Source organism: Pezoporus occidentalis, unplaced genomic scaffold (genome assembly GCF_034315485.1).
Source record: "Pezoporus occidentalis ecotype Australia unplaced genomic scaffold, CSIRO_AGI_Poc_V1 ctg170, whole genome shotgun sequence".
NCBI classification, from domain to species: Eukaryota; Metazoa; Chordata; class Aves; order Psittaciformes; family Psittacidae; genus Pezoporus; species Pezoporus occidentalis.
In genome coordinates, this window is record NW_026913532.1 from 1,500,603 (window position 1) to 1,525,181 (window position 24,579).

The window sequence follows — 24,579 nt, forward strand, 5'->3', positions numbered from 1 at the left end:
CTGCTTTTTGTTGTAACACTCCCCTGATGTTATGAGGCGCATATAAGACAACTTCTCCATTAAAGGTAATGCGATTCGTTTCCTCAAGTAATAAGGCAGCAGCAACAATGATTTGTAAACAACTCGGCCAACCCCTGCTCACAGGGTCCAACAGCTTTGATAGATATGCCACCGGTTTCTTCTGTCCGGCCCATTCCTGAGTTAATACTCCGAATGCCGTTCCTTCATGTATGTTAACAAACAAATGGAATGGCCGCTTTAAATCTGGTAGGCTTAAAACCGGTGCTTGACTTAGCTCTCTTTTGAGACTGACAAACTGCTCTTGATCCTGAGGGGTCCACTTGCGTATTTTGTCTTTAGGCAGTTGTTCATACCAAGGAGATTTTAAAAAAAAATCACCTCTTGGTATTTTTGGTTTTTAACATTTAAAAGCTTTATCATTTTTCTAGGATGCTCAGTCTCTGAGAAATTTGAGTAGCTAGAAACAGTTTTTCTGCCTTAGTCTTCCCTACTCAAATTTCTTTTTCTTCACGGGTCTTCCTCAGTTTTAAGTTTGATCTGCATAATGCCATTGACATATATACCATATATTAAATAAAAAACAGTAACAGCTTCTATCATGAAAGCATGATGGTACCTGGCACTAAAGATACCACCAGAGGCATACCACACTCCATTAACAGAGCGCCAAATGTCACTTTTCAGCTCTTGTCCACATCTTTGGTCTGACAATTACAGGAAATTACAATTCTCAGTCTATTTCAGGAGTGCAAATATTAGCATTAATTGTAACTGTTTCTTTATTATTTTGTTAAGTTTCCTTTTGTGAGATACTAGGAACTGAAGTTTCTTGCACAACTTTTGAACCTAGACTGCAGGCCTTTACTTCAATCATCATTCTTGTATGAATAGCTGCCAGGATAAAAATCAGTATGCAATATAAATTTATACATTCAAAGACGTAATAGGGGAGAAAGGAGGAAGTGGGACAGAAACCAAAACTCAGATGAAAAATGCTTTGAAGATTTTGCTAAACTCCCTCAAGTGGGAACATGAAACAACCAGACAGACGGAGACAAAACATAAAGATTAACCTACCAACTACACTGGATATTGAAATTGGATATAAACAATGTACTGTGCAAGAGATGTGTAGAAGAAGCAGCATTCTGCCCTCAGGAGAGGATGACAAAGAAAAACCAGCTACATGTAAAACTAAGATATGGCCTCCAACATACATCAAACTGCAGTAACTGTCACAACTGTGAAATACCCTGGAGACTGCTGAAAAGAGCTCCCTGAAGATTTTTAGAGCTGTTTGCCTGGAGTTAGTAATAAAACTTAAACTGCAATGGCCGAGTGAACATAAATTTAACATTTATACTTGAAAAAAAACACCTAAATTATGTTAAAACAGGCAAGCAGTCTGCTCAGCCACTCAAGAGTCTGGACATGGGATTCCCACCAGTCTGGAAGCTAGTACCTCATGCCTTACCATCGGTTTATCTGTAGGTCAGAGCTATCCTGGTGTGAGCTCGCCCGCCACATCGCACGCAGGTCGCGCCCAAGCACGACGAACCGTCGCTGTGAAGGAGAACTCCGTCTCTCCCGCCAAGCCGCCTCGCTACTCAGGCCCCGAAACCCCCAGTCACCCCCACCCCACCTGGCCCCGGCCACCGCAGCCTCTTGGCCATTGGCTGCCCCGCCATCGACGTAGAGACGGAAGTGACGCAAGGGCGGGAGCTGAGTGACGCGGGGTGGCGGAGGTTAGGGGCGCGGTGATGAACAGCCGCTTGCAGGAGATCAGGGAGCGGCAGAAGCTCCGCCGGCAGCTCCTGGCGCAGCAGGTACCGACGGCACCGTCCTCCGCCGGGCCGGGCGCTCGGGGGGTGGGGGCCGCCCTTTCCCTGCGTGAGGGGGATGCAGTCGCGTGCAGCCTCAGATGCAGCGGTTGTGCTGCTGACGGCGGCGGGTGGGCCTTTGTAGAGGCTGTGGCTCTGCCGCTGGTGCCCGGCGCCCGTCGCCCGTCGCAGGTAAGCAGCGAGCCTCAGGGCGCTGCCCGGTTTGGACCAGTGGCTGAGGCTGGAGAGGTGGTCACTGCTGGCGCCTCCAGCCGGCCTGCAGGCAGGCCTGGGTGGTGGGAGGGTGAGTCAGGCTTAAAGAGCGGACTTTTCGGCTTCGATCGTTACTGCCTGTTTTTTTTTTTTGTCTGTTCGAGCTGTGGCTTGAATTTGCCTTGCCCGTTGTTCAGTTAGGAGCTGAAAATGCAGACAGTATCGGTGCCGTGCTGAACAGTAAAGATGACCAGCGGGAGATCGCTGAAACAAGAGAGTCGTGCAGGTCAGTACCAGTACAGTTTCTGTTTGAAATGAGTGGGGTTTAACAGTAATACAAGCCTTTGAAGTAGGTAGAGGTTGTTCTCCAAACATCAAAAAAAAAAATCTTATGTTACTGAATAACATACAATCCAGTGAAAGAAAGTGCTTTAATTACTTAGATATGACCTTTGAGGTGAGTACGGTTTAGACATTCACGTTTAATAGTAGTGTGGAAATTAAGGTTAACTTTTGCTTCCTATGTTAAAAAGCTCCCGTGGAGCAAAACTGAGGTGTGAATTTAGTGTATGCTTGCTGCATTGTCCTAGAGCCTTTGTTCTTTTGCTAAGAGCAGCTACAGGGCAATTTAAAAGTTCTTACAGAACAGTGGGCTTGTCTAAGAGTACCTGCTACTTATTAATTCTCACATATATTAGTAACTCTCTTGTGTGGTCAGGCTTAACTTTGTAGATGCACTGCTTTGCTAGAAGTTAACTGTACCTTTTAGAGAAGAAAAGTGAGGAATTGAGAGACCTGTTTTCAGGAGTCCTGTCCTGAAAAAGCTGTGCTGGTCTCAAATATACTGAGAAAGGAGCAACTTCTCATACACAAAGTTTCAAAAAAATTTTTAACTTGTAACAGAAATATGTAGTCAAGGCAGATTGTCAGAGAGCTCTCAAAAGTTCCCTCTGGAGAGAGAAATGATTTTATATGAGGATCTTTTCTGTATGTATACAGGGCTGCTTATGATATTTCTGCACCAAATGCAAAACGCAAATATCTGGATGAGGGAGAAGCTGATGAGGAAGAGATTGAAGAATATAAGGTAAGAAAAAAAAATAGTTTTCTCTGGTGTTCATGGATCTCTGAGGGATTTACAAAATATGTATATGTGTGTGTATGAATAAAAATAAAAGCGATGTCTATAGACACTTCAGTTACATGTCTTTCAGTGGTATCTCGCTTGATGTTTCCCACTGCAGATCTAAGGAGGCATAGACACTAAGCATTTCTCTTCAGATGTGGCTTTGGTGCATTGCACTGTACGTGTGTCAGAACCCAGTGTTTGGAGGCTTAATTTAGTGCTGCTTCTAGGTGAGCTTAGGTGATAGTGGGAATGGCTGTTTTGTGTGGAAAGAAGTGGTAAAATGTGGGTGTACACACACAAAAAAATCTTGACCAGAATTCTTTGTGTCAGAGGAGGCACAGGCCACTGGATGAAATACAGGGAGACTGAGGGTGTCTTCCTACCTGCCTGTTAGGTGCAAAGGAATGCAGTTCCAGGTGAATGGAAGAAATGAGGTATTCTAAGGAAATGAAAGTAAGATGTTTGGCTTAGGGTATACTTTAAGTATCAAAAATATCTAGGAAAAGTTCAGTTTAAAAAAAAAACAAAGCAAGACGTTTCCATTATCATTGAAGAATAAGTGGTTGTAAAACTCTCATCCCCCTCCATTTTATCAAATGCTCATCCAAGAGCTACAAACAGCTTTCTTTTTTTCATATCTAATATGTTGTCTTAGCTGAGTGGTAGAGAAATGAGGTTAAGCAAAGGCATGATTACGATACAGCTGTGTTTCTGATTTACTTTGTGATTTTGTTGCAGTATATGTCCTCCCCTCCCTTTTTAACTTGTCCTAACAACCTTTCTTTTCTGATTAAATAGAATCAAGGTGAATGCATTTATGAAATTATTATTTCACGTATTATTTCAGTGTCTGTTGTTCTCTTGGATGCTTAAAATTAGTAATTTTTGAAATATGAGGCCTTGGTAGCATTACATCTGTGTTCAGGCTTATAAATGTTTTGGTACAAATGTGTCTCCTGTCTCACTAAAGCAAAAAGCTAATGCATGACAGGTAATGTATTTTTGATGACTGAATTTTTTCAAGTCTAAACGTGGTGTTATTCTATATATCTTATTTAGCAAACCAGTTAAGTCGCTAACTCAAATAAGGGTTTTCTTTTTGCGCTGTTTGTGGAGTCTTTATAATCGCATCAGTTCATATCTGTTTATTTTACTCCTTCACCAAGTAGGTGCTTAACAACGTTTCTTTTTTTTTCTGTAAAATATATGTGGATAAGTCACTTCAGTTGGCAGAGTATATGAATATTATAATTAACATTTTCTCCACTAGCATGGAGAAGACTTACCCTGAGGTAGGCTGTAACCACTTGCAAGTTGCCAGTCTCTTGCTGTATTGTTGAAATTGAAAAATACTTTCGTAATACTAGCTGGGATCAACTTCAGTTAAGGAGATGAATAGATTTAAGAAACTTAAAACCCCCAAGTAGAACATCTGTTGTTGCATCATCAGGTGTGTTCTGCAGATGTTGCTAACTTCTGAATGGCAAGGAGATAAAAACTTAGTAAAATCCCATCTGTATTTATGGAAGTTTTTCCCTGCTACTTTGAGTCTGTTTAAATTCAATCTTGTAATATGAACTGATACAAAAAATCTAGATCCTTATGGTATCAAGCCCCATTGGACTGTGTTTAATACTCTTCAGACAAAGTAGTAATAAACTATTAGTGTTGCAGACAAATGTTGTAAATTTGTTGGCTTTATTAGGAAAATTAGAGGCAAGTATTTCCAATGTGAAGTGGCTCATGTGTCTAAAACCCTGATTTGGAGTGTTGCAGAAGAGAAGCTGCATGGTGATTTTACAGCAGCCTTCCAGGATCTGAAGGGGACTCTTTCTTCATCAGGGACTGTAGTAATAGGACAAGGGGTAACGGGTTGAAACTTAAACAGGGGAAGTTTAGGTTGGATATAAGGAGGAAGTTCTTTACTGTGAGATTATTCCAAAGTCTGATTTTCTCAGTGAAGTTTTGAACTTCATAAGGTTCTTCTCAGCCCACTCTTCCAGCATATCCAGGTCTTCCTGAAGGGTGTCTCTCCTTTCTGAAGTGTCCCATTTCTACTCTCAGTTTGGTATCATCATGAAACTTGGTCAGGGTGTACTTGATCCCATCATCCAGATAATTTATGAAGATATTAAACAGTATTGGGCCCAATATTGATCCCAAGGGGACCCCACTAGTGACAGGTCACCAGCTGGAAAAGAAGCTGTTTACCACTACCATCTGGGTGCAGCCTATCAGCCAGTTCCTCACCCACTGCACAGATCACTTACACAGACTGTAATGCATCAGTTTCTCTAGGAGGAGGCTCTGGGAAATTGTGTTAAAATTCTTGGGAAAAATCAAGGTAGACCATGTCGAGTGCTTGCCTCACATCAGCCAAGCATGTTACATTGTCAAGCAGAAGGCTATCGGGTTTGTCAAGCAAGAAGACTTCAACTTAAGATGTGTGTCAGTGAGGAGAAGTAGAGTTCCTTTCTATGAAAAATCTGGTTCTTCATCATTCCTTTTATTTCACTGTGTTAAAATGTCCTTTAAAACAAACCAACTTCATCCTTGAGACTGCTTTTCTCATGTGAACCACTGTATTAACTGATTAAGCATTTGTGTTGTAATCAGTAATGTATGAAGTAGTGTAAGCATTCTACTAAAATATGATAGATGATATTACTTAGTGGTTCTTCAGTTTTATTTCTGTGTAATATATATTCTAGGTTGTTTCAGGATCAACAGGAAAACAAGAAAGTAACATGAAGAAGTGACTCTCTTGTTTCTGTTCCAAGTTCAATGTTGGATGTTCAGAGTATGTCAGTGTGACAGATCTCTGAACTCCAGAAATCGAATGAATGAACAGTCGGTGACACTCTAACTGAGGGGAAAAAAATGGAATACAGTTCCTGGTTTCTGTAAATTTTAAGACTATAAAATGGCATTTTTTAAAGTTGCTTCTAAGAACAGTTCCAGTGAAATACTGGCTTGTACCATGTGCTCTTTCTGCAAAGTGTGACTTGAACAGATTTATATAGAAGAGGTGATTTCAGCTGATAAGGTTATAACAGAAGAGATGATTGAACGAATATAAATGTTGAAAGGTTCTACTACTGAAGAACTTCAACAAAAGAAATAATTCGCTTTAGTCCAAGTAGTGATATTTTGGAGAGACAAAGATTAAAAATTCCACCCCTTGTAAAGCACTGCCTACACCGTCAGGGTCTGGAAATTAAGGGTTTCTTATTTTATTCTTCTTTCAGACACCTTTCCCAATAACACTCTCCTCTTTATTAAGAGAGAAGCAGACCTCTGGAAATAAGTAATCTGTTTTTTTCTGCCAAAACTGGAGTTGGAATCATTAATGATCTGCTGTTGTAGGAGACTTCTCTTAGTTGACAGCCCACATCTTTCCTTAAGCAGCAGAACCGTAATGAAAAGGGAAACAGCATGATGTTGCGTAGTTGTCATCCCTGTTTTATTTCCAAGGATGAAGTAGAGCTGCAGCAAGATGAAGAGAACCTGCCCTATGAAGAAGAGATTTACAAAGATTCCAGTACCTTTCTTAAGGTGAGCTGCTTTTGCAATTAGAAGTGTGGTGACAGGTGACATGGTTGTGTTAAAATATTTCTGCAACTGATGGTATTTGAAATTGTCTTTGAAGGCTGAAGTAATAAACTTGAATTCACAAGTGTGGAAGTTTCCTGTGAAAGATACGACTTTAACTAGTGCTGATATTAACCTGACTAAAGATCTGGGTCAGCTTGCAGGGAGCCATAGTAATGGTGGGCCTGATTTGAGCTAAAAACCAAATGATGGTCTTGTTCAACATCTTTGTCGGTGACATGGACAGTGGGATTGAGTGTGCCCTCAGCAAGTTTGCCAGTGACACTAAGCTGTGTGGTTCGGTTGATCCGCTGGAGGGAAGGAATGCCATGCAGAGGGACCCCGACACACTTGTGAGTGGGCTGATGCCAACCTCATGAGGTTTAACCATGCCAAGTGCAAGGTCCTGCACCTGGATTGGAGCAGTCCCAGGCACAGCTACAGGTTGGGCAGAGAAGAGATTCAGAGCAGCCCTGCAGAGAAGGACTTGGAGTGTTGGTCAATGAGAAATTGAACATGAGGGAGCAGTGTACGCTTGCAGCCCAGAAAGCCAACTGTATCCTGGGCTGCATCAAAAGGAACGTGACCAGCAGGTTGAAAGGAGGTGATCCTGCCCCTCTACTCTGCTCTTGTGAGACCTCACTTGAAGTATTATGTACAGTTCTGGTGTCCTCAACATAAAAAGGACATGGAACTGTTGGAACAAGTCCAGAGGAGGGCCAAGAGGATAATCAGGGGACTGGAACACCTCCCGTATGAAGACAGGCTGAGAAAGTTGGGGCTGTTCAGCCTGGAGAAGAGAAGGCTGCGTGGAGACCTCATAGCAGCCTTCCAGTATCTGAAGGGGGGCCTATAGGGATGCTGGGGAGGGACTCTTCTTCAGGGACTGTAGTGATAGGACAAGGGGTAACAGGTTAAAACTTAAACAAGGGAAGTTTAGATTGGATATAAGGAGGAAACTCTTTACTGTGAGGGTGGTGAGGCACTGGAATGGGTTGCCCTGGGAAGTTGTGAATGCACTATCCCTGGTGGTGTTGAAGGCCCGGTTGGACAGAGCCTTGGGTGATATGGTTTAGCGTGAGGTGTCCCTGCCCATGGCAGGGGGGTTAGAACTAGATGGTTGGAACCAGATGATCTTAAGGTCCTTTCCAACCCTAACTATTCTATGATTCTATGGTTTTGACTAGCGTAGCTTATAAAGGCATGTTGGAAAAAAAGCCCAACCTATTACCTTCTCATTTATCAGACTAACATATGTAGTAGTTGTGTTCGTATGTCCACTTACCTCCCTGTTGCACTCACTGAACTCCCTTTTGTTTTCCAGGGTACTCAGAGCTTAAACCCACACAACGATTACTGCCAGCACTTTGTGGATACAGGACACAGACCCCAGAACTTCATCAGAGATGTTGGTATGACATTGTTTGAATGTAAACTGGTTCTGTTCAATAGCGCTTCTTTTTCTTCCTCTTTTTAATTCCTTACAGTTACTGGGAAACGCATATAGATATATGCCTCATAGTTTTGTCTCTCTGTAAGCATACATATCAATATATGTATTTATATGAATAATTTTCTTTTCAATCATTTAGGAGGTGATTATTACCGGGGCTGCTCTTACTCTTGGTTTTACTTGAAGGTATTTAACCAGGAGGATTTTTTCAAAACTAAGCTCTTTTTTAATTCCAGGAAGTAGATGAGTCTGTTGAGCAGATCTTGGAACCTTTGGAAGTTTCAATAACTGACTTAAGAGCTCAGCTGCTTCCTGGACTGTATTGCCTCCAAGAATGCATGTAGCATGTAAAGTATGGAAAATACTTATATTTAAGTCAGTAAGCAATATGGATAATATTTACCAGCTAAATTATGTAGCTGCTGACAACTTGTCAGAAGGCCCAACACATTACTGAATTTAGAGGATGTTATTTTTTTAAGTTTATGTTTATCCTGCCATTACTGAACTTGTTATTGAGGTCTTATTTTATTAGGCCTGAATTTAATCTCTCTAAAAATAAGGTACGGTTTGGTCTTGTGTCCCAGAATGGGTGCCTGGTAGTTATTTAGTGTTTTAAAAAAGCAGGACACCTCCCTCTGCATTTTTTTTTGCAACAGTTCTCTGTATTTTATCAAGTTTAAGACTGTCAGAGCAAGTGTGTTGCTTATAGATGCCAGTCCAAAGAGGTTTTGTTTGCATATTGAAGTAGTCAGTTTTTGATCTTCTCTTTTTGAGAATGCTTCTGTGAAACACACCTGGGTGTTTAATAGAAAAATGGGGTGTTTTGACTCAGTTGTGTCTTTATCTGAAAAGCCCCTGGGCTTCACAATTGTGTACTTGAAATATTTATACTCTGTTCTTTGAAATAAGATGATTATGAAGATAGAGCAGCCTATGTTATTTGCTCTGACTTCTCTGCCACAGAAGGAATTGGGAAGGGACAGATTGTTATGAGTGTTAATATGGAAATGACCATGTCAGCAACAGTATAGACCCTTTATTAGACACGAGTTATGTCAAGTTGCATATTGGTCACATTTTCTACGTGATGATCAAACCTCTGCTTAGGTACTTGTAATTGGATGTGACCCTACAGAAAGCTGTAGGGAAGGAGTGGTTTCAGAACACCCAGTTATATCTTTCTGATGTTGCTGTTGGTGGAGTGGGAGAAACCTGTGGGTTTTGTTTTGTTGGTTGGTTTGTTGGTTGTTTTTCATTTTGGTGGTTTGTTTTTGTTGGTTTGTTTTTTAACAACTGCATTCGTCTTGATTGAAAATTTGTTTGCATCTGCTGCTTAGCTGGGGATAGTTGACTTCCGTTTCTGCTGGTCAGGAGTAGCACTGGAAATCAGGAGAACATAGTTTTTAAGTTACGTATTATATGAGGAAAAGAATGAAAGTAACTTTTGGGTGTTTTATGCACTTGGAATAAGAGATAGTGAGGTTGGATACTAACAGCTTTGCTTTTACCAGTGTAATGCTGTTGTTGCTTGCTGTTCTCCTTGATTATATTGACTCCAGGATCTGCGGGTTCTTTATTTCTTTCACTCTTAAGCGAAAGGGACCAGAAGTGAGTCTTTGCTTCATGGCCTAGTTAGCGTCTAGTCTGCTCAGAAGTGTCCCCAACCCAAGCTGTTCTTGTAACACAGCTGCTTATTATGGGGAGAGATTTTTTTAGCAGGGCTTGCTGCGACAGAACAAGGGGTTATGGTTTTAAATTCAAAGAGGAGAGATTCAGGCTGTATGTGAGGCAGAAATTCCTTTACAAGGGTGGTAAAATACTGGCCCAGGTTGCCCAGAGAGGTGGTGGATGCACCATCCCTGAAGACATTGAAGGCCAAGCTGGATGTGGTTCTGGGCAACCTGATCTAGTTGAAGATGCCCCTGTTCATTGCAGGGGGCTGGACTCGATGACCTCTGAAGACCCCTTCCAACCCAGGCTTTTCTATGATTTTGTCTTAGGGTTGGGAGTTCAGAAACTGGAATTAAAATAAGGAGAGGAATGAAGCCTTGTGGGTTTGGTTGGTGGTGTGTCCTGTGTTCTCCCTTGCCATTCCCCCCATGGAATAGCACCACTTAAAGTGGTAAATTTAAATGAATGTGAAGCTTTGTAAATAACTCTACTAGTTGAACTGATACTGACTGGGAGGTGGGAATGGTACCTTTTTTGGTTTGCGCTGATTCTACTCCTAGCAATAACCAAAACATACTGTCTCTATGAAGGGGAAATGTAATATACTGAATCAGGTATTGTAACAGGCTGCCTAGGGAATGGTGGAATTGCCATCCCTAGAAGTGTTAAAAAACCTTGTGGATGAAGCCCTCAGTGATACGGTTTAGTGGTGGTCTTGGCAGTGCTGGGGTGGTGGTGATTGGACTTGATGATCTTAAAGGTCTTTTCCAACCTGGTTGATTCTGTAAATGTTTGATAGTTTGTTTTCTTTTCTTTTTAAAAAAAGCTTGCTGAAGAAAACCTAATTAGGATTCTCCCTTTTGCATTCTGTACATACGAAAGATTTGAAAAGTAACATAAAGCGAAGTCTAGGAACCCAATAAATAAGTGTTCAAATCTTCATGACTGATGCAGAGTACCAAATCTCAATGTAAAGGTTGCCAAAGGGAACCAGCCGTACCCCAGCTGCTGCCTTAGAAATAGTCTTCAAAAGTTAAAAAAAGAGTATTTTGTGAATGAGTGTTAATCAGATCTTAATATGAATTTATGGATATAGGGGATAGCAAAATAACTTTCTCTCATCATTCTGGCACTTTTGAGTTTAAATGAAAGATTGTTTCCTTCTGATAGAAGGTGTTGTGAACTCCTCATCACTGTAGTGCTCTAGGGAAGGTTAGAGCACAGACACTACATTCAGTAACAGCCGTAATTAACTGGGTGAAGGCAGGAGTCTTTCATGAAGTACTAAATAAAAAGCTGCTTTGAAGGGTTTGGTTTGTTCTAACAAAAATTAAAATGAGGCTAAGTATTAACATTGCAACTTATTCAGAATACTGGACAATGCTTAATTGATACAGATTTACTCTCTTAAGTAGTTGTTAACTTCATGTTTTCTTCTTCTTAGGCTTAGCAGATAGGTTTGAAGAATACCCAAAACTTAGAGAGCTCATCAGATTGAAGGATGAGCTGATATCTAAATCTAACACTCCTCCCATGTAAGTGTTCTTGTGGAAAATGCCTTTCTTCTCCAGACCTGTTTGAAGTTAGCTGTCTGCTTTGCAAATCTCAGTCTTTTAGCATCTGCTCAGAATTTACATTTTCTGTCTGTTTTTACATGCAAGTTAATCAATCAAAACTTCAGAAGAATAAAATCAGTTTGATTTTGCTAGTTCAATCTAGATGTTTCATATGGTATATAAACTGGTTTGTTTTCCCAGTTGTGATTATTCATAGTATCTAAAGCTTTGTTTTTTTAAGATAGAACTGTCAGCTGATTGGACAGCAGGCTTTAATTTGGGAACTAAAAGAACACAGTATGATTGTGGATCTCATGATATCATGCAGTTTACAGTAACAAGAAAAACTTAAAAAAATGGCCTCTTGATATAACATCAGTTGTTCTCCTAACAACTCTTTTTGTATAATTTTCAGCCATTATCTTAGTATCCATTAATCAGATTTTACTTTGTAGTTTAAGATGAAAAAATTTTAGGCTGGCTGGAAGTGATTTGTCATATTCACTTTGAATTACTTCTTGAGTTCTTGATGAAGGTTAGGCGCAGTATAAGCTTGCTGCGTGTTACTCCCAGGAGTTTGAACCTATCTGAATGTTGAACCTAATGTTTTTGTTATATTATAGCCCTAATCTCTACAGAGTAAAATAGCATTACTTCATGATAGTCACATGAAAACCTCTGACACAGTTGTTTGAACTACTGAGACACAAACTGCAAAACTCAGCTTGCCATTTTGAAGTTAGATACGTTTTGGTGTTTTTAGTCTTAAAGCACTACAGGGGAAAAATAGTGACCAAATGCTTCCTTCTGATAATACCAAATATGCTTACACAATAATAATCTCTTCCATTCAGTTTGTTTGGAAGGGGGAGGTGGTGCTCTGCTAATCGGCTTTTTTAAGATTAAAGTTATTGGGTGGAGGGTAGTGTAATTTTTTTCATAGTGATGCAGCAGCGAGTGGTGGGCAGGTGTGGAGGCCAGTCGTAAGAGTACATTTGAGAGTGTACATAATAAAATCAGTGTGTATGGGGACTAGGCTTTTGTTACAGGGAAGAGAAATACATTTCTACTATGTGAAAAGTAACCACATTTCCAGTGTTCAGAATCTTATGAACGTAACATATAGTAAATGTCAATTCTAAAAATAGGCCACCTTGAAGCAAACCAAAAGTCTGTTAGCCAGGCAGTGAGAGTTTGAGTCTTAAATGTTGATGTTTTCTCCTATATAGTCCATGGATGTACACAAAGTTCAGTGATTCTGTACCGTCTGTGCAAGCATCTGTTTCCTGCTTGCTAAATTAGAATCCTAAAAGCTGTTTATTTAGAGAAAGCATTACTTCTTAAAAACTAATGCAACAGCATCCAGCCTAGGTTAAGTGAGAATGTCATGCATCTCTACTGGACTTGGTGCATATGAGCTGTATAGACTACACAGGAGACCCTACTCTTAACTGGGTACATGGAGGTGCTTTGTGGAATATAATTTTCAAACCAGTGTTACAGCCTGTCCAAGCAGTTGATCATCTTTTGTTTGAACAGGTACTTACAAGCAGATTTGGAAGCTTTTGATATTAGGGAGCTGAAGTCCAAATTTGATGTGATTCTTCTGGAACCACCACTGGAAGAATACTACCGAGAAACTGGCATTACTGCTAATGAAAAATGCTGGACCTGGGATGATGTAAGTATTTTTGTTGCTGTGAAGGTTTCATACATGTATTTAAGCAAAAAATATGAGGTTTTTTTTTTTCTTTTTTTTTTCCTTTTTTTTTAAGAAAAAATAAAATATGTTCTTTTGGTCTGTTCTTGAAGAAAAGCCTAGATTCTTATAAAAAGTAAGTTTTATATTGTATGCATGCCTACACTATTTGTGCTCAAAAGATGGGGTCTGGGTTTTGTTTTTTGAGGAGTTTAATGAATTAAATCTACCTTTTTATTCTCCCCAAGCCTGGTTGAAAACTAAAATTTAATAATAGTGGGGTTTTCCCCTACTGTGTGTGAGTTTTCTGTTTGTTTTTTGCTATTGAAATTCAGAGTATCTATTGTAAATATTCCCTTGTTGCTTGATGTCCTCAAAAAGGTTTTTGAGGTATGCTTTTTAATATGCTTGTCTTCTAGTCAAAAGAGATGGGTATGCTTCAGTGACATACCTTCCTTCTCCAAAGTACTGGTTGGGTAGGAAGTTTTTATAGTCAAGCCAGTTGTAATCCTGAGAAGCCTAATAAAATAGATAAACCCTGCTTGTGGATATTTTTTTCCTTGTATTTATGTATTCCCTTACTGTTTAGTCATGTCAAAAGATTAGGAATTTTTTATTATTTTTTTTAAGTCATGTTGATTTCTAGCCCCTTTTGGGAACAAAGAGAAATCTTAATGTGTGAGATGTGATCTTTTCTGAGATCCCTGTTGCTGTTCTTGTTTTATTGTGCTCTAGTAAACATTTAGAGAATTGAGTCAGGGAAAAGATTTTCCTTCTGTAGTAGTGCATGTAGATGCTTGTAAAGAAGTAAACATTATATAGACGTATTAATAATATAACTGCGTTCCATAGCTTTGCCCTTTCAATGAAGTGAGCCCTGGAAAAGCAAGGTGAAGGCTGGAGGCTATGAAGTGCTGGATGTCATCAGGCATAACAATTTGATGACATAAAGCCTGCTGCCAAGTGGCCCTGTCCTTCAAGATTGGAGAATTCCCTCACTTGAGCATTGAATAAAGAACTTGTAATGTGAAAAATAGTGGTAAATTTGCTCTGCCCTATATATCTATACTTTACTCACTGGGGGGTGGGTGGGAAGGAAACTCAAAAAGCAGAAAACCAACCAACCAACCAAAAAAACAACCAGCAAACAACCCCACCCTCACAGCAGTACAGACAATCTAGAGTGGAGAGGAACAGCAGATTAAAAAAATGTTTGTATAACTGTGTCAGGGATTGTTAGGTTCAGGCATGAATGGGAATATGCAACTAATAAATACATGTTATTTAGAGACCCTACTTGAAAAGTATGCAGGGCTGTGTCTGCATTAGCAGCACATTTGTCATAATACAAGTGAATCAGTAGATGGAGGCAATTGTTATTGATTCTTGTGTTCCATGCGGTTCAGGGGAGAGTGATGGTGTTACTTTAAACTAGGTTTAGTTTGTCCTTAGGCTGAAACCCACACGTGTAACTTCAGAAGTGAATCAGTCAAACTGAAGCATCATGGAAACAAAATAAAATTCAATCTACCTTTTAAGGAATGAATTTGGAAACAAAGGCATTCACGCCTGTGACAAGGGGCTAGGTAACTTTACCTGTACAGTCAAAGAATAAGTAGCTTCTGTATTAGCCATTCTATTACGTCAGGTAAAACAGGTGCCTGGGCAGCATTGCCCCAGGGAAAAACGTTCTGTCCTAAAAGGAAAACTGGAAGTGTTTGGGGCAGGAGTCATCCTCTTAGCTGGAAGTTACACCCTCTTAGAATGGCTTCTACTGCATTATTTTTCTTCACAATGGCACAAAATGAAACTTGAGTTAATGTTACTGCAAGTTACAGATACATCTTCTCATAATGAGTAACAGATTCTTTCAATCTGTAGTTATTTCACCCTGAACGTTACTTATTTGTCATTGTTGACCACTGTCATGACAAATTCCTGCTTCTTTTTTCCTGAAAGGGAAAATGGAAAGAATGTCTTCCTATCCTATATAATAATAGGAATTGAGGTGAGGTTTTTTTTAATAATGCGTCTTCACCAGCTTCGTATAAGTAACCCCAGGGCTGAAAAGAAGCAGAACATTACTGCTGTGTTACTAAGTCTTTTTGCTACCAATGCAATGATAGAATGAAGCAGAGGTCTGGGTAGAGGGGAATCATGTGGTGGCTTGTATTAGTCTTTTAAGTCTGGAATTTTCTATGCAGATATAATTTCTGTTAAAAAGAATTAATTCAGCTGGTCATCAGCTATGTTGGAAACATGCACTTGGGTACTCATAAAATAACTTTTACAATATACTTTCTGGAAAACAATTCTAAGAGGATGGCTGTGAATAGTATACAGACTAAAATTTTTAATAAAAGTGCTTCCTGATGGTTTCTGCTGTAATGCTTCAACACATATTTAATATTCTTCCTGGTATAATAGGAAATATATATTTAATTCATAAACATTTCTGTTACTGTTATTATTAGATAATGAAATTGGAAATTGAAGAAATTGCAGCCCCAAGGTCATTTGTGTTTCTGTGGTGCGGTTCAGGAGAGGGTCTGGATCTTGGTCGAGTGGTAAGATGATGTTTTAATTCAATTAATCAGGGACAAGCTTAGGAGTCTATTTTTATCCTTGACTTTTTCTATATAGAAATCTCAACTGTAGCTGCTAAGAGATGTTTTGTTACTATAGTAGAGGATACAGAATTTTAAATGTATTAGATATATTTAAGTATATCTGGCATTAACTTTTTAGATACTGTTATGTTCCAGATAAGTTACTGTGACCATGTGAGGAAGTATAATTCTATACAGTCTAGAAAGCTGTACTGCTGTCTTGTTCTGATGTATGCATGTTGCCATGTTGAGTGCATTTACAATACTATTTTTTTCTTAACAGAACTCTTAATAATTTTCTGCCAGAAATACTCATGCTAGTAGAAAGAAGCTACTGTTTAATAAAGTGAGATAAGATTGTGTGCTTAGCACTGGTTGTTTTCAGATTGAGTTTATTCTTAGTGAGTTTCACGAAGTTTTACTTCTCTGTAAGATCTTGGAATGTTGGGGTAATCTTTCTATATGCCAGTGTAGCACTGCTTGTGCTCGGGATTGTGGAGTAAGAATTTCCAGTTAGCTCTTGCTGTGCTGAAACGTTCTTTGCTTAGTTTGAGCAGTGCTTTTTATTAAAATAATACAGCATTTGTATAAGGACAACAGGCAGTTACTAATCTGATTGCTTTATCTGCTTTTCATTGTGAGGTTGGTTAAAGTAGCTATTTCGGGTATATTGATTTTGGTCATAGACATATCTGTAGTAGCTGGAGAGTTCTTTAACACAGCAATAGCCAAATGAGTAAATGAGTTTGAATCCTTAATGCCCAATTTCCTCCCTTTCAAAGGCTACACTTACAGGAGTTAAGGATTAAAAAGTCATGTAAGTTGTTTTTGGTGGTAGGTTTGTTTTTTGGTTTTGTTAGGCTTTGGGGCAGGGTGCTGGGTTTGATTTGGTTTTGTGGGGTTTTTTCCCCAGTATAAAACTTGCAAAGTAGTAGCAAAAGCTTTTGGCTATTTATCTTCCCATTTATAGAATTTTACATTGATACGAAAAATCATCAGAATGCAGGAGTTAGTGGAGACAGGACCAAGGCAGCTGATAACTATGTTGCTCAGACTGATTTTGATTAAGTTTAGGTGTCACTGGGTAAAAATGCATGCAGAGTTCTGTAAGGTGTTCTGTGCAGTGGTTAGATATTTAAGAAAATGGGGGGAGGGGGGAGGAGGGAAGCAACACAGAGACAAGTCTATGCACATAAGCCATTTTATTTTGTTTTGTTTTGTTTTGTTTTGTTTTGTGGGGGGAGCAGCTTGACAAACCGTGGTACGATCCTGCCAGTAAACTGTTTCATTTATCTGTGACAAATTGCTCTCCCAGCTATGCTTCAAGAAAAATACAGTACCTGTATGAGTGTTCAGTTTAGGTTATTTGGTATAGTGTGAACTGTTTTATCTGTCTGTAATATTTAGTGTCTGCGCAAATGGGGGTACAGGAGATGTGAGGACATTTGCTGGATTAAAACAAATAAGAACAATCCTGGAAAGACCAAGACTCTTGACCCTAAGGCTGTTTTCCAAAGAACCAAGGTAAAGGTTTGGCTCAGTTTCTCCTCTGTTCCTACCCTGTGCCTTTATGCCGGTAAAATCCCCAGTGCTCCACAGCAGCTGGTGACATGCTTTCAGGAAGGCAGACATGAGGACTTCAGAGTTCTGTTCTGTAATGTACATTATATGGAAATAAATGTATTCATAGGATGAATGATGAAATTCTGTCCCCATTTGACTCTAGTCACTGTGTAGAGGCTTCATCTACATTTAATACTGCTTGGTAGATTTCTGTTACAGTCCACTAAGTGTGGTACTCATTTGAGCCTTGTTGAAATGCAGGTAGCTGAGGAGGATTCATAAATTGATGGAAGAAGAATGAAATCCCAAGAGGGAAGATGGAAACTGAATAGAAAATGTTACTGTATGTTGCAGTACATTTAGTTTCTAGGTCATTTTGGCTACGTGTGAATGGTAAATTAGCACTTAGTCTGTCAGCAATACCTTTTGTGTAAAATACAAGCTCCTTTCCAGATTAGACAAAACTTGCTGGAGGAGGAACACCTTTTGAATGGAACTAAAATTAGCAGTAGAATTTTACTAAATTTAACATCAAAAGAAGTCTTTAAAACTGTAGGTTATAAATGGGTGTTTTCATAAAAATAACTCTGGAAGACTGACTGGTTTTCCTAAATAACATGCTTACAAGTATGTGCCCAGAGCTTAAACCAGATATAGGGCTGGTAGGGACCATAGTTCAGTCACATTGCCTGGCTTCCTAGAGATGACAGAATTGGTCAGCTTGCTTTAATTAACATTAAACAGTTTCTTAGGGGACTTTTGTGAGGACATGTATTGAAGAAGGTGCAGAGAAGAGGAAAAAAGTGTTCTAAGAGACTCAACTGTTACGTTATTAAGAAACTTAGAAAAACGTAAGTAGGATTAATAAAGAATTAGGTATATGTGGGTGTAACTATGGCAGTTGTACTGAATACAGAGGGTTGGCTGATGAGTTAATAATTAAAAGTGTCATTTAACCTCAGGACTCATTCTACATTCACTGATCATTCATGAGTATTAAACATCATCAAGTCTGTCTCAGATTTGCCATTTTTTACGAGTATAAACTTCCCTTTTAGATACCTGAAATCTTCCTCTGACTTGCATTTACATTAATCTGAAGTTTGTTTAAAAGTGTGTTGTATTAGTTGTACTATAGTTAGACTTATAAATATTGTATGTTTATTGCATATAGTATTGCAAGTATGTGTAGCTCACTCCTAAGGGAGAGATTAAAATTAACACAGGAGTGTTGGGGAGACTTTATGTCTTTAACTGAGAAAAATAGTTTCTGGTATTGGAGAATTTCTCTGTTTATTGAGCAAGGGTTGGACTGAGGTCACTATTTATAATAATAAATGCTGAAAATTAAGCTAGCTTATTCTGACTAAATATTCTGTTGTGCAAGTTGTATTTACCCATGATCACAACAGCAAATGCTATCCTGTTATGTTTAGTTTAGGCATCTCTAGGTGGATGCTTTATGCCATGCCACCTGTTAACAGAATCTAAGGTATTGATGAATGACATTCCATGTGTTAGGAAAGAAAATGTTTTGGCTAGTTTTTCCAAAGACTAGATTCATGAGGCTTTGCTGCCCGGGTAATTTGCTGAGGAGAATTCTGCCTTTTTATTTAGTTGAATTTAAGGTTCAGAAACGCTGTTGCTCGCGTGCATTTGACCAACATCATAGATTTGATAGGGCACCTTCATATAGCCTTTCTTATTTATTTGCTGTTAAAAACCTTCCTAAAAATCTGGAAATGATTGCATAGTCTTGTCTGAAGCCTTTTTTTAGAGCCATCTGGTGGCACTTGGTGAATCAGTGTTTTTTATAATACTGGGGAAAATGCCTCATCTGAGTTTAATAATCCCAGAGACATAGCTCTGAAATAAATACGTAGAACCCTTTTCCCATCGTGTACCAATTACGGTGATTCCTCATTCATAGATGCTACACACTAGTCTCTTAAATTGATATACAGTGTTTTAGAGTAAAGAAATGCTTATTGCAGCTAAAGAACATGTTAATGCCAATGGAGTGAGAGTACACTGACAGCTTGATAGTGGGTTTAATTTTCTGATGCAGTGATATCTTCTAGAAAGGAAGCTAAGGGTGAAAGCTACTTCTATTAGCGGAATTACAATATGAAAAAGTACATCTTATTTTCCCTGACTGGCTATTCTGTGATTGAGAACTTTGAATATTACTTATATGAATAAAGTTAGGATCAGAATGCTGATATGCTTAATCATAATTATTAACTATTCCCTTACTCTTGCCATCACCGTGTAATCTTTCTCCTTGTGGTCATTTATCAGCCTTTCCAAAGTTAAGGCTCTAACTTTGCTGTAATTGAAGAAGTCCAAATATCTTTTGGCCAGATAACTAGCCTCTGCTTTGTTTTCAAAAGGCTGTTTTGGTAGCTCCAGCTTATTCTGTTCTTCTAATTTGTGCTTCAGACTTTCTCTCGTCAGAGTAGATTACACAATTGGCTTTTCTCTCCATTGTGCTAAAACCACAGCCATATGTTCTGCAGCAGTATTTGCAGCACGTGACAGGTACTATTACGTGTTCTGTGTGCGTAGGAGCACTGCCTCATGGGCATTAAGGGAACCGTGCGTCGCAGTACAGATGGTGACTTCATCCATGCTAATGTTGATATTGACCTTATCATCACAGAAGAGCCTGAAATTGGCAATATAGAAAAACCTGTAGAGATTTTTCACATCATTGAGCATTTCTGCCTTGGACGACGACGTCTTCATCTTTTTGGAAGGGACAGTACGATTCGGCCAGGTAACTCTTACGTTTATTTTTGCCAAATGCTTAAATTCTGATTTACTTTAATAACCCTCTTCCAATTTAATAATCCTCTTCCATCATCTGAAACCACTTGATGGGTTCTGATGGAAGCTGAGACAAGACCTAGTCACAAATCCAGTTTTAACACTGCTTGCTGTTAAGTTTTGGTTTATAAATAATCATTTTCGGAAGTAAATACTTGCTCACACACTAAGACCTTTACTCTTTTGTTTGTTCCACGTTACCTCTAACTGAAGGGAAATGCTGAAATTAATATTTTTTCTACTGGAATAGGGAAATGCACAATTTCTGTATTTTAAGTTCAAATTCTGAATAATTCCTTTCTACTATTATTTTTGGACTTGATAGCGAAGTAAACTCCACACTAACTCTAGAAATTAACATGTCTTTATCATGTGCAAGACAGAGTAGCAGAAATCTCTTTCAGAGTCCTAAAGAGGTTTCCAGACCTATATCCTAGGTGAGATAATAAATCTCAAGGGGATACAGTTTTGATTTATGTGAAGATCTGTCAGTCACAAAACTGTTGTTTGGAAAGCGTATGGCAAGTATCAATTCTACCAGTTTTTTCAGAACAAAGTTTCTTGTTCACCAGTATTTTTTGCTTGTTCATGTGTTTAACTCATCAGCAAGTATAACAGAATTCAGTTGAGATTTCTTTTTTCCCCGTGTGCCATCTGTTTACACTTCTGAGAAGTGTGATTTCTTTCTCTAAACTGATTTTTAAATCCCCGTGAACTTAGCGCTGGTCCTGTTGCCAGTGTCTGAAGACCCAGTGTGTTACACTGGATGCTGCATCTGGCGTGATAAAAAATGCGTAAAAATAGATGGATCAGATTGAAGGTAACCATATTTCATTTGTTGACTGATGATGTCAGTCTTAATTCTGTTGGCTATTGTGTGTGTGTGTGGAGAGGGGGCTGTTTTGTTTGGTAGAAAGACATTGTTCAGGTGTTACTGCAGTCCTGTTGTGTGTGAATTCTTATATGTTAATTTCTTATGGGGTCATGTTAGTCCAATTCAACTTTTATGTTTTCTAAATTTGGTAGTTACCCTGGAATTGCATTGCACACTTTAAATCCTATATTAATCACAGATCCTCTGCTACTTTAATTTATAATCTGAAGAAATAGGAAAGCTCTTGCTGTAAATGTCTGCCTGCCTTGACTCATCTGGTGAAGTTGAAGTGCCCACTGTGTGTGCATTAACAGGTTAATTTAACTCTTTAAGCTCTGTTTCCATATTGTGGGCTTCAGCAGAATTGTTTCTGGGTTTTCAGATATGTGCTTCCAGCATGCCGTGCTCTTGGCTGCACTGTCACAACTGGTTCCTGGAGGCAGAATTACCTAATTCAAGTTTAAATGCCTTTTTTTTAAAAGGGAGGAGGAGGACATTATTTTTAAACTAGATGAATTTCCTGATCTGGTTTAGTGTGGTCCTAAAGGAGCTGGAAACTGTTGTGGTAGTGTAAGAGGAAAGAACAAGTAGAAAGGACTCTTATGAAACCTCAGCATGAATGTTCCCATAGCCAGGTGTAATAAAAAAAACAAAAACAAAACACCCCCCCCAAAAAAAAAAAAAAACAACAAAACAAAAAAACAAACAAAAAAAAACAACAACAAAACCAACCAAAAATAAAACCACCAGAAAATGAAAATAAAAGAAGCCTTTAGAAATAATCAAACTGAAATCTTCACTTCTCAACAACCCTGGCTTTCCTAGAGGGCACCTTTTCAATTCTGTTCAACTGGTGCCGTATAGGTAAGTGTTTGTCCCTATCACTTAAGAGTTCATTGACTAGGAAAAAGACAAGAATGGCCTTGAAACCTGAATTTTGTTCTTTTGTTGACTGTGGTTTTGTTCCCTAGGTTGGCTGACTGTAGGACCCACCCTCACAAACAGCAATTTCAATGCAGAAACGTATTCTTCATACTTCACCGCTCCAAATTCCCACCTGACGGGCTGTACTGAAGAGATTGAGAGACTTCGTCCAAAGTCACCGCCGCCCAAGTCCAAGTCTGACCGGGGAGGTGGTGCTCCAAGGGGAGGAGGAAGAGGAGGGGCTTCAGCAGGCCGAGGAGAAAGGGGCAGAGAGAGGAACAGAACTAACTTCCGGGGTGAGAGGGGTGGCTTCAGAGGGGGACGGGGAGGTACCCACAGAGGAGGCTTTCCTGCCCGCTGATCACTGTTAGGTAATTGCTTCTTCCCCCAGTCCTGTGCCTCATCTCTGAACCTTTTTCTTGGTCATGTTTTTGCTAAAGTGAATTATTCTGGCGACTCAAGCTAGTTAACTTTTAGAATTGGTTTTGGTGCAAGCAGTTACAGTTAGTCTGCCTTCCAGTGACCGGCCTGGTGCATCACCTCACCTACCTCCTGCATCCTGTAGCAAGAGCGCTACACTCAGCCTCCTGGCAGCTTCTAGCGTCAGAGCAAAGCACACCATCTCTTCAAATTGCAGCTAGGACTGCAGTGAAGATACTTGCTTTTCCATTCTGAAATGTGCAAAGTGTAGGCTTTTTTAACTGTTGTTTTCTCCAAAACATAGAATCTTTTTCCTTCTCTGAGAGTTCAGGTTTGGACTGACTTGGATTAATATGGTGGAGTGGGCATGAAATGCGGTTCTGAATTGCACGGCCATACCAGACTTGTTCTCTTACTCATGGAAGAAAAAGTGCTGTGTCTATATTGACACTTGTTTTAACTTCTTTGAAACCAAGGAGCAAATGAAATAAACAGAATTCTATTTTTTCTTGCTTGGTTTAAATTTCCCAGATTATTGCTGGGAATAGGGAACATGTTTATTTTTCATTTGTGGTGTATATGCACTCACTTTTCACGTCTGTCATGGGGAGAGTGGTAATTCTATGCAGTCATGTGTTGTGCTTCATGAAAAACAGGAAGCTGTGCCTTTATGTGTAGTCCAGAACTACACATAGGTCTGGGTTGCTGCTCAAGTAGGGATCTTCACCAAGCATCTATTCATTGTAGCCTTGTCCTTTGGTAGTTTATTGCCAAGCAATTGCAATGCAAGTAGTAGAAACACCTGGCTGGAGGTCATATTGGAAATGTGAGGCTGTGCTGTAAGAGCGAGCACTTCCGAAGACAAATCCCCTGGGTAAGGAGGGCACGGTAATCCAACTGAGTGTCGTGCTTTGCCTGTGGACCCTCCACACACTGGAAGTAGACTGTTGGTGATCAGCTCCAGAGTACAGTGTGAAGAGAAAGCCATTCACTTGGGTATGTACAATGAACTTGTCAGTACTTCACAGACTGAGCAAACCTGGCTGCCGAAGTCTCAGAGGTTTAGGTGTGGATGTTTGAAAACTGTCTTTTAAGTCTCAGTGATGTTTCTCTGTTGAAGCCTAGCTTTTAAATAACTGTCTTGTAAAGTAGTGGATTATTAAACTTGTTTATCAAAACTAATGTTGAAATACTTTTCCTAGTATTTTGTGGGCTTGTTCTCCTTGAGGTTTTGGAACTGCTAAGTTTTGCTGTGGTTTCCTCCCTGCTGTCCCCTCTTTATTGCTAAAGTGAAACAGTACAGTGAAACTCATCTGATGTTTACATTTTGTGTTTTCCTGTGCTATATTTGCACATCTGAAGAGTCACTGGATTTAGGGTAGGGGCTATTTGACAGGTAGAGCTCATTGAATTGTCAGTGATGTCTGCCAAGGACTACCTGGAACAGCATCTGATGGAAGTTATGTGCCACAGTAAGAAAACCTTATGATTTTGCCCTGATCATGTTCTTCCTCAAAAAGCAAATAATAGAGACATTTAAGAAGGTTGCTTTTGTGCGAGTGACAAATCTTTTTCTCATTTAGTAGAAAATGTTAATTCCTATTTCCCCCTTTTAATTGCCTGTCCATAGCTGATGGTTCAGGGCGTATGCTACTCTTAACATAGATTAGGCTACACTGAAGAGGAGACTCAAAAGTAACTGGTTGAGATGTGTTATCTGTGTCACTTTGCAGAAGCTGGGATGCTGCTCAAGACTTCAGTGACTTGGGAAATCAATTGCACATGACCTTGTTAAAAAAATATATATATAAAGCAAACAAAAACAAACAAAAACACAAAAAAAAAAACAAACAAAACAAACAACAAAACCAACAAACAGATAAATCCCTTTTGAGCATGCAGGAGTAGGTTTCTGATTTTTTGTCTCAAAGCTGAAATAACTCACGTAGTGAGTTATTTCAGCTTTGAGAAAAGAAGGCCACTGTTCCAGAGGTGTTAGATCTGGCTGGCTAGGCCAACTTCACCAGGGAAGTGTAACATATGTACTGTTAACAAGCAACTGACTGTACTTTTTTTTTAATTGAACTTGATGGACAAGGAAATAGAACTTTGTATATATCCTCTATGAAGGAAAGTATCTGGTGGGTGTAATCCGAATGTGGTGGTGCAACAGTGATAGATTGCCTGTACAGGTAAGATAGTGG

At 39.4% G+C, this 24,579-nt stretch overlaps 1 protein-coding gene across 2 annotated transcripts; it reads left to right on the top strand.

Annotated features, from left to right (window-relative positions):
* Window positions 1-1,723: 1,723 nt before the first annotated feature.
* Window positions 1,724-24,206, top strand: METTL14 (methyltransferase 14, N6-adenosine-methyltransferase subunit). 2 transcript variants are annotated; one of them, XM_062613905.1, is made up of 12 exons: window positions 1,724-1,847; window positions 2,252-2,340; window positions 3,054-3,141; window positions 6,658-6,738; window positions 8,099-8,186; window positions 11,346-11,436; window positions 12,997-13,138; window positions 15,631-15,723; window positions 17,173-17,289; window positions 19,897-20,107; window positions 22,003-22,251; window positions 24,109-24,206. In XM_062613905.1, the coding sequence occupies exons 1-12, from the start codon at window positions 1,782-1,784 to the stop codon at window positions 24,159-24,161; spliced, it is 1,368 nt and encodes a 455-aa protein (XP_062469889.1). In that variant the 5' UTR covers window positions 1,724-1,781; the 3' UTR covers window positions 24,162-24,206. The 2 variants fall into 2 exon arrangements, with proteins under 2 accessions (XP_062469889.1, XP_062469887.1); XM_062613903.1 differs by lacking the exon at window positions 24,109-24,206 and having other exon boundaries at window positions 22,003-23,557.
* The last annotated feature ends 373 nt before the right edge of the window (window positions 24,207-24,579 follow it).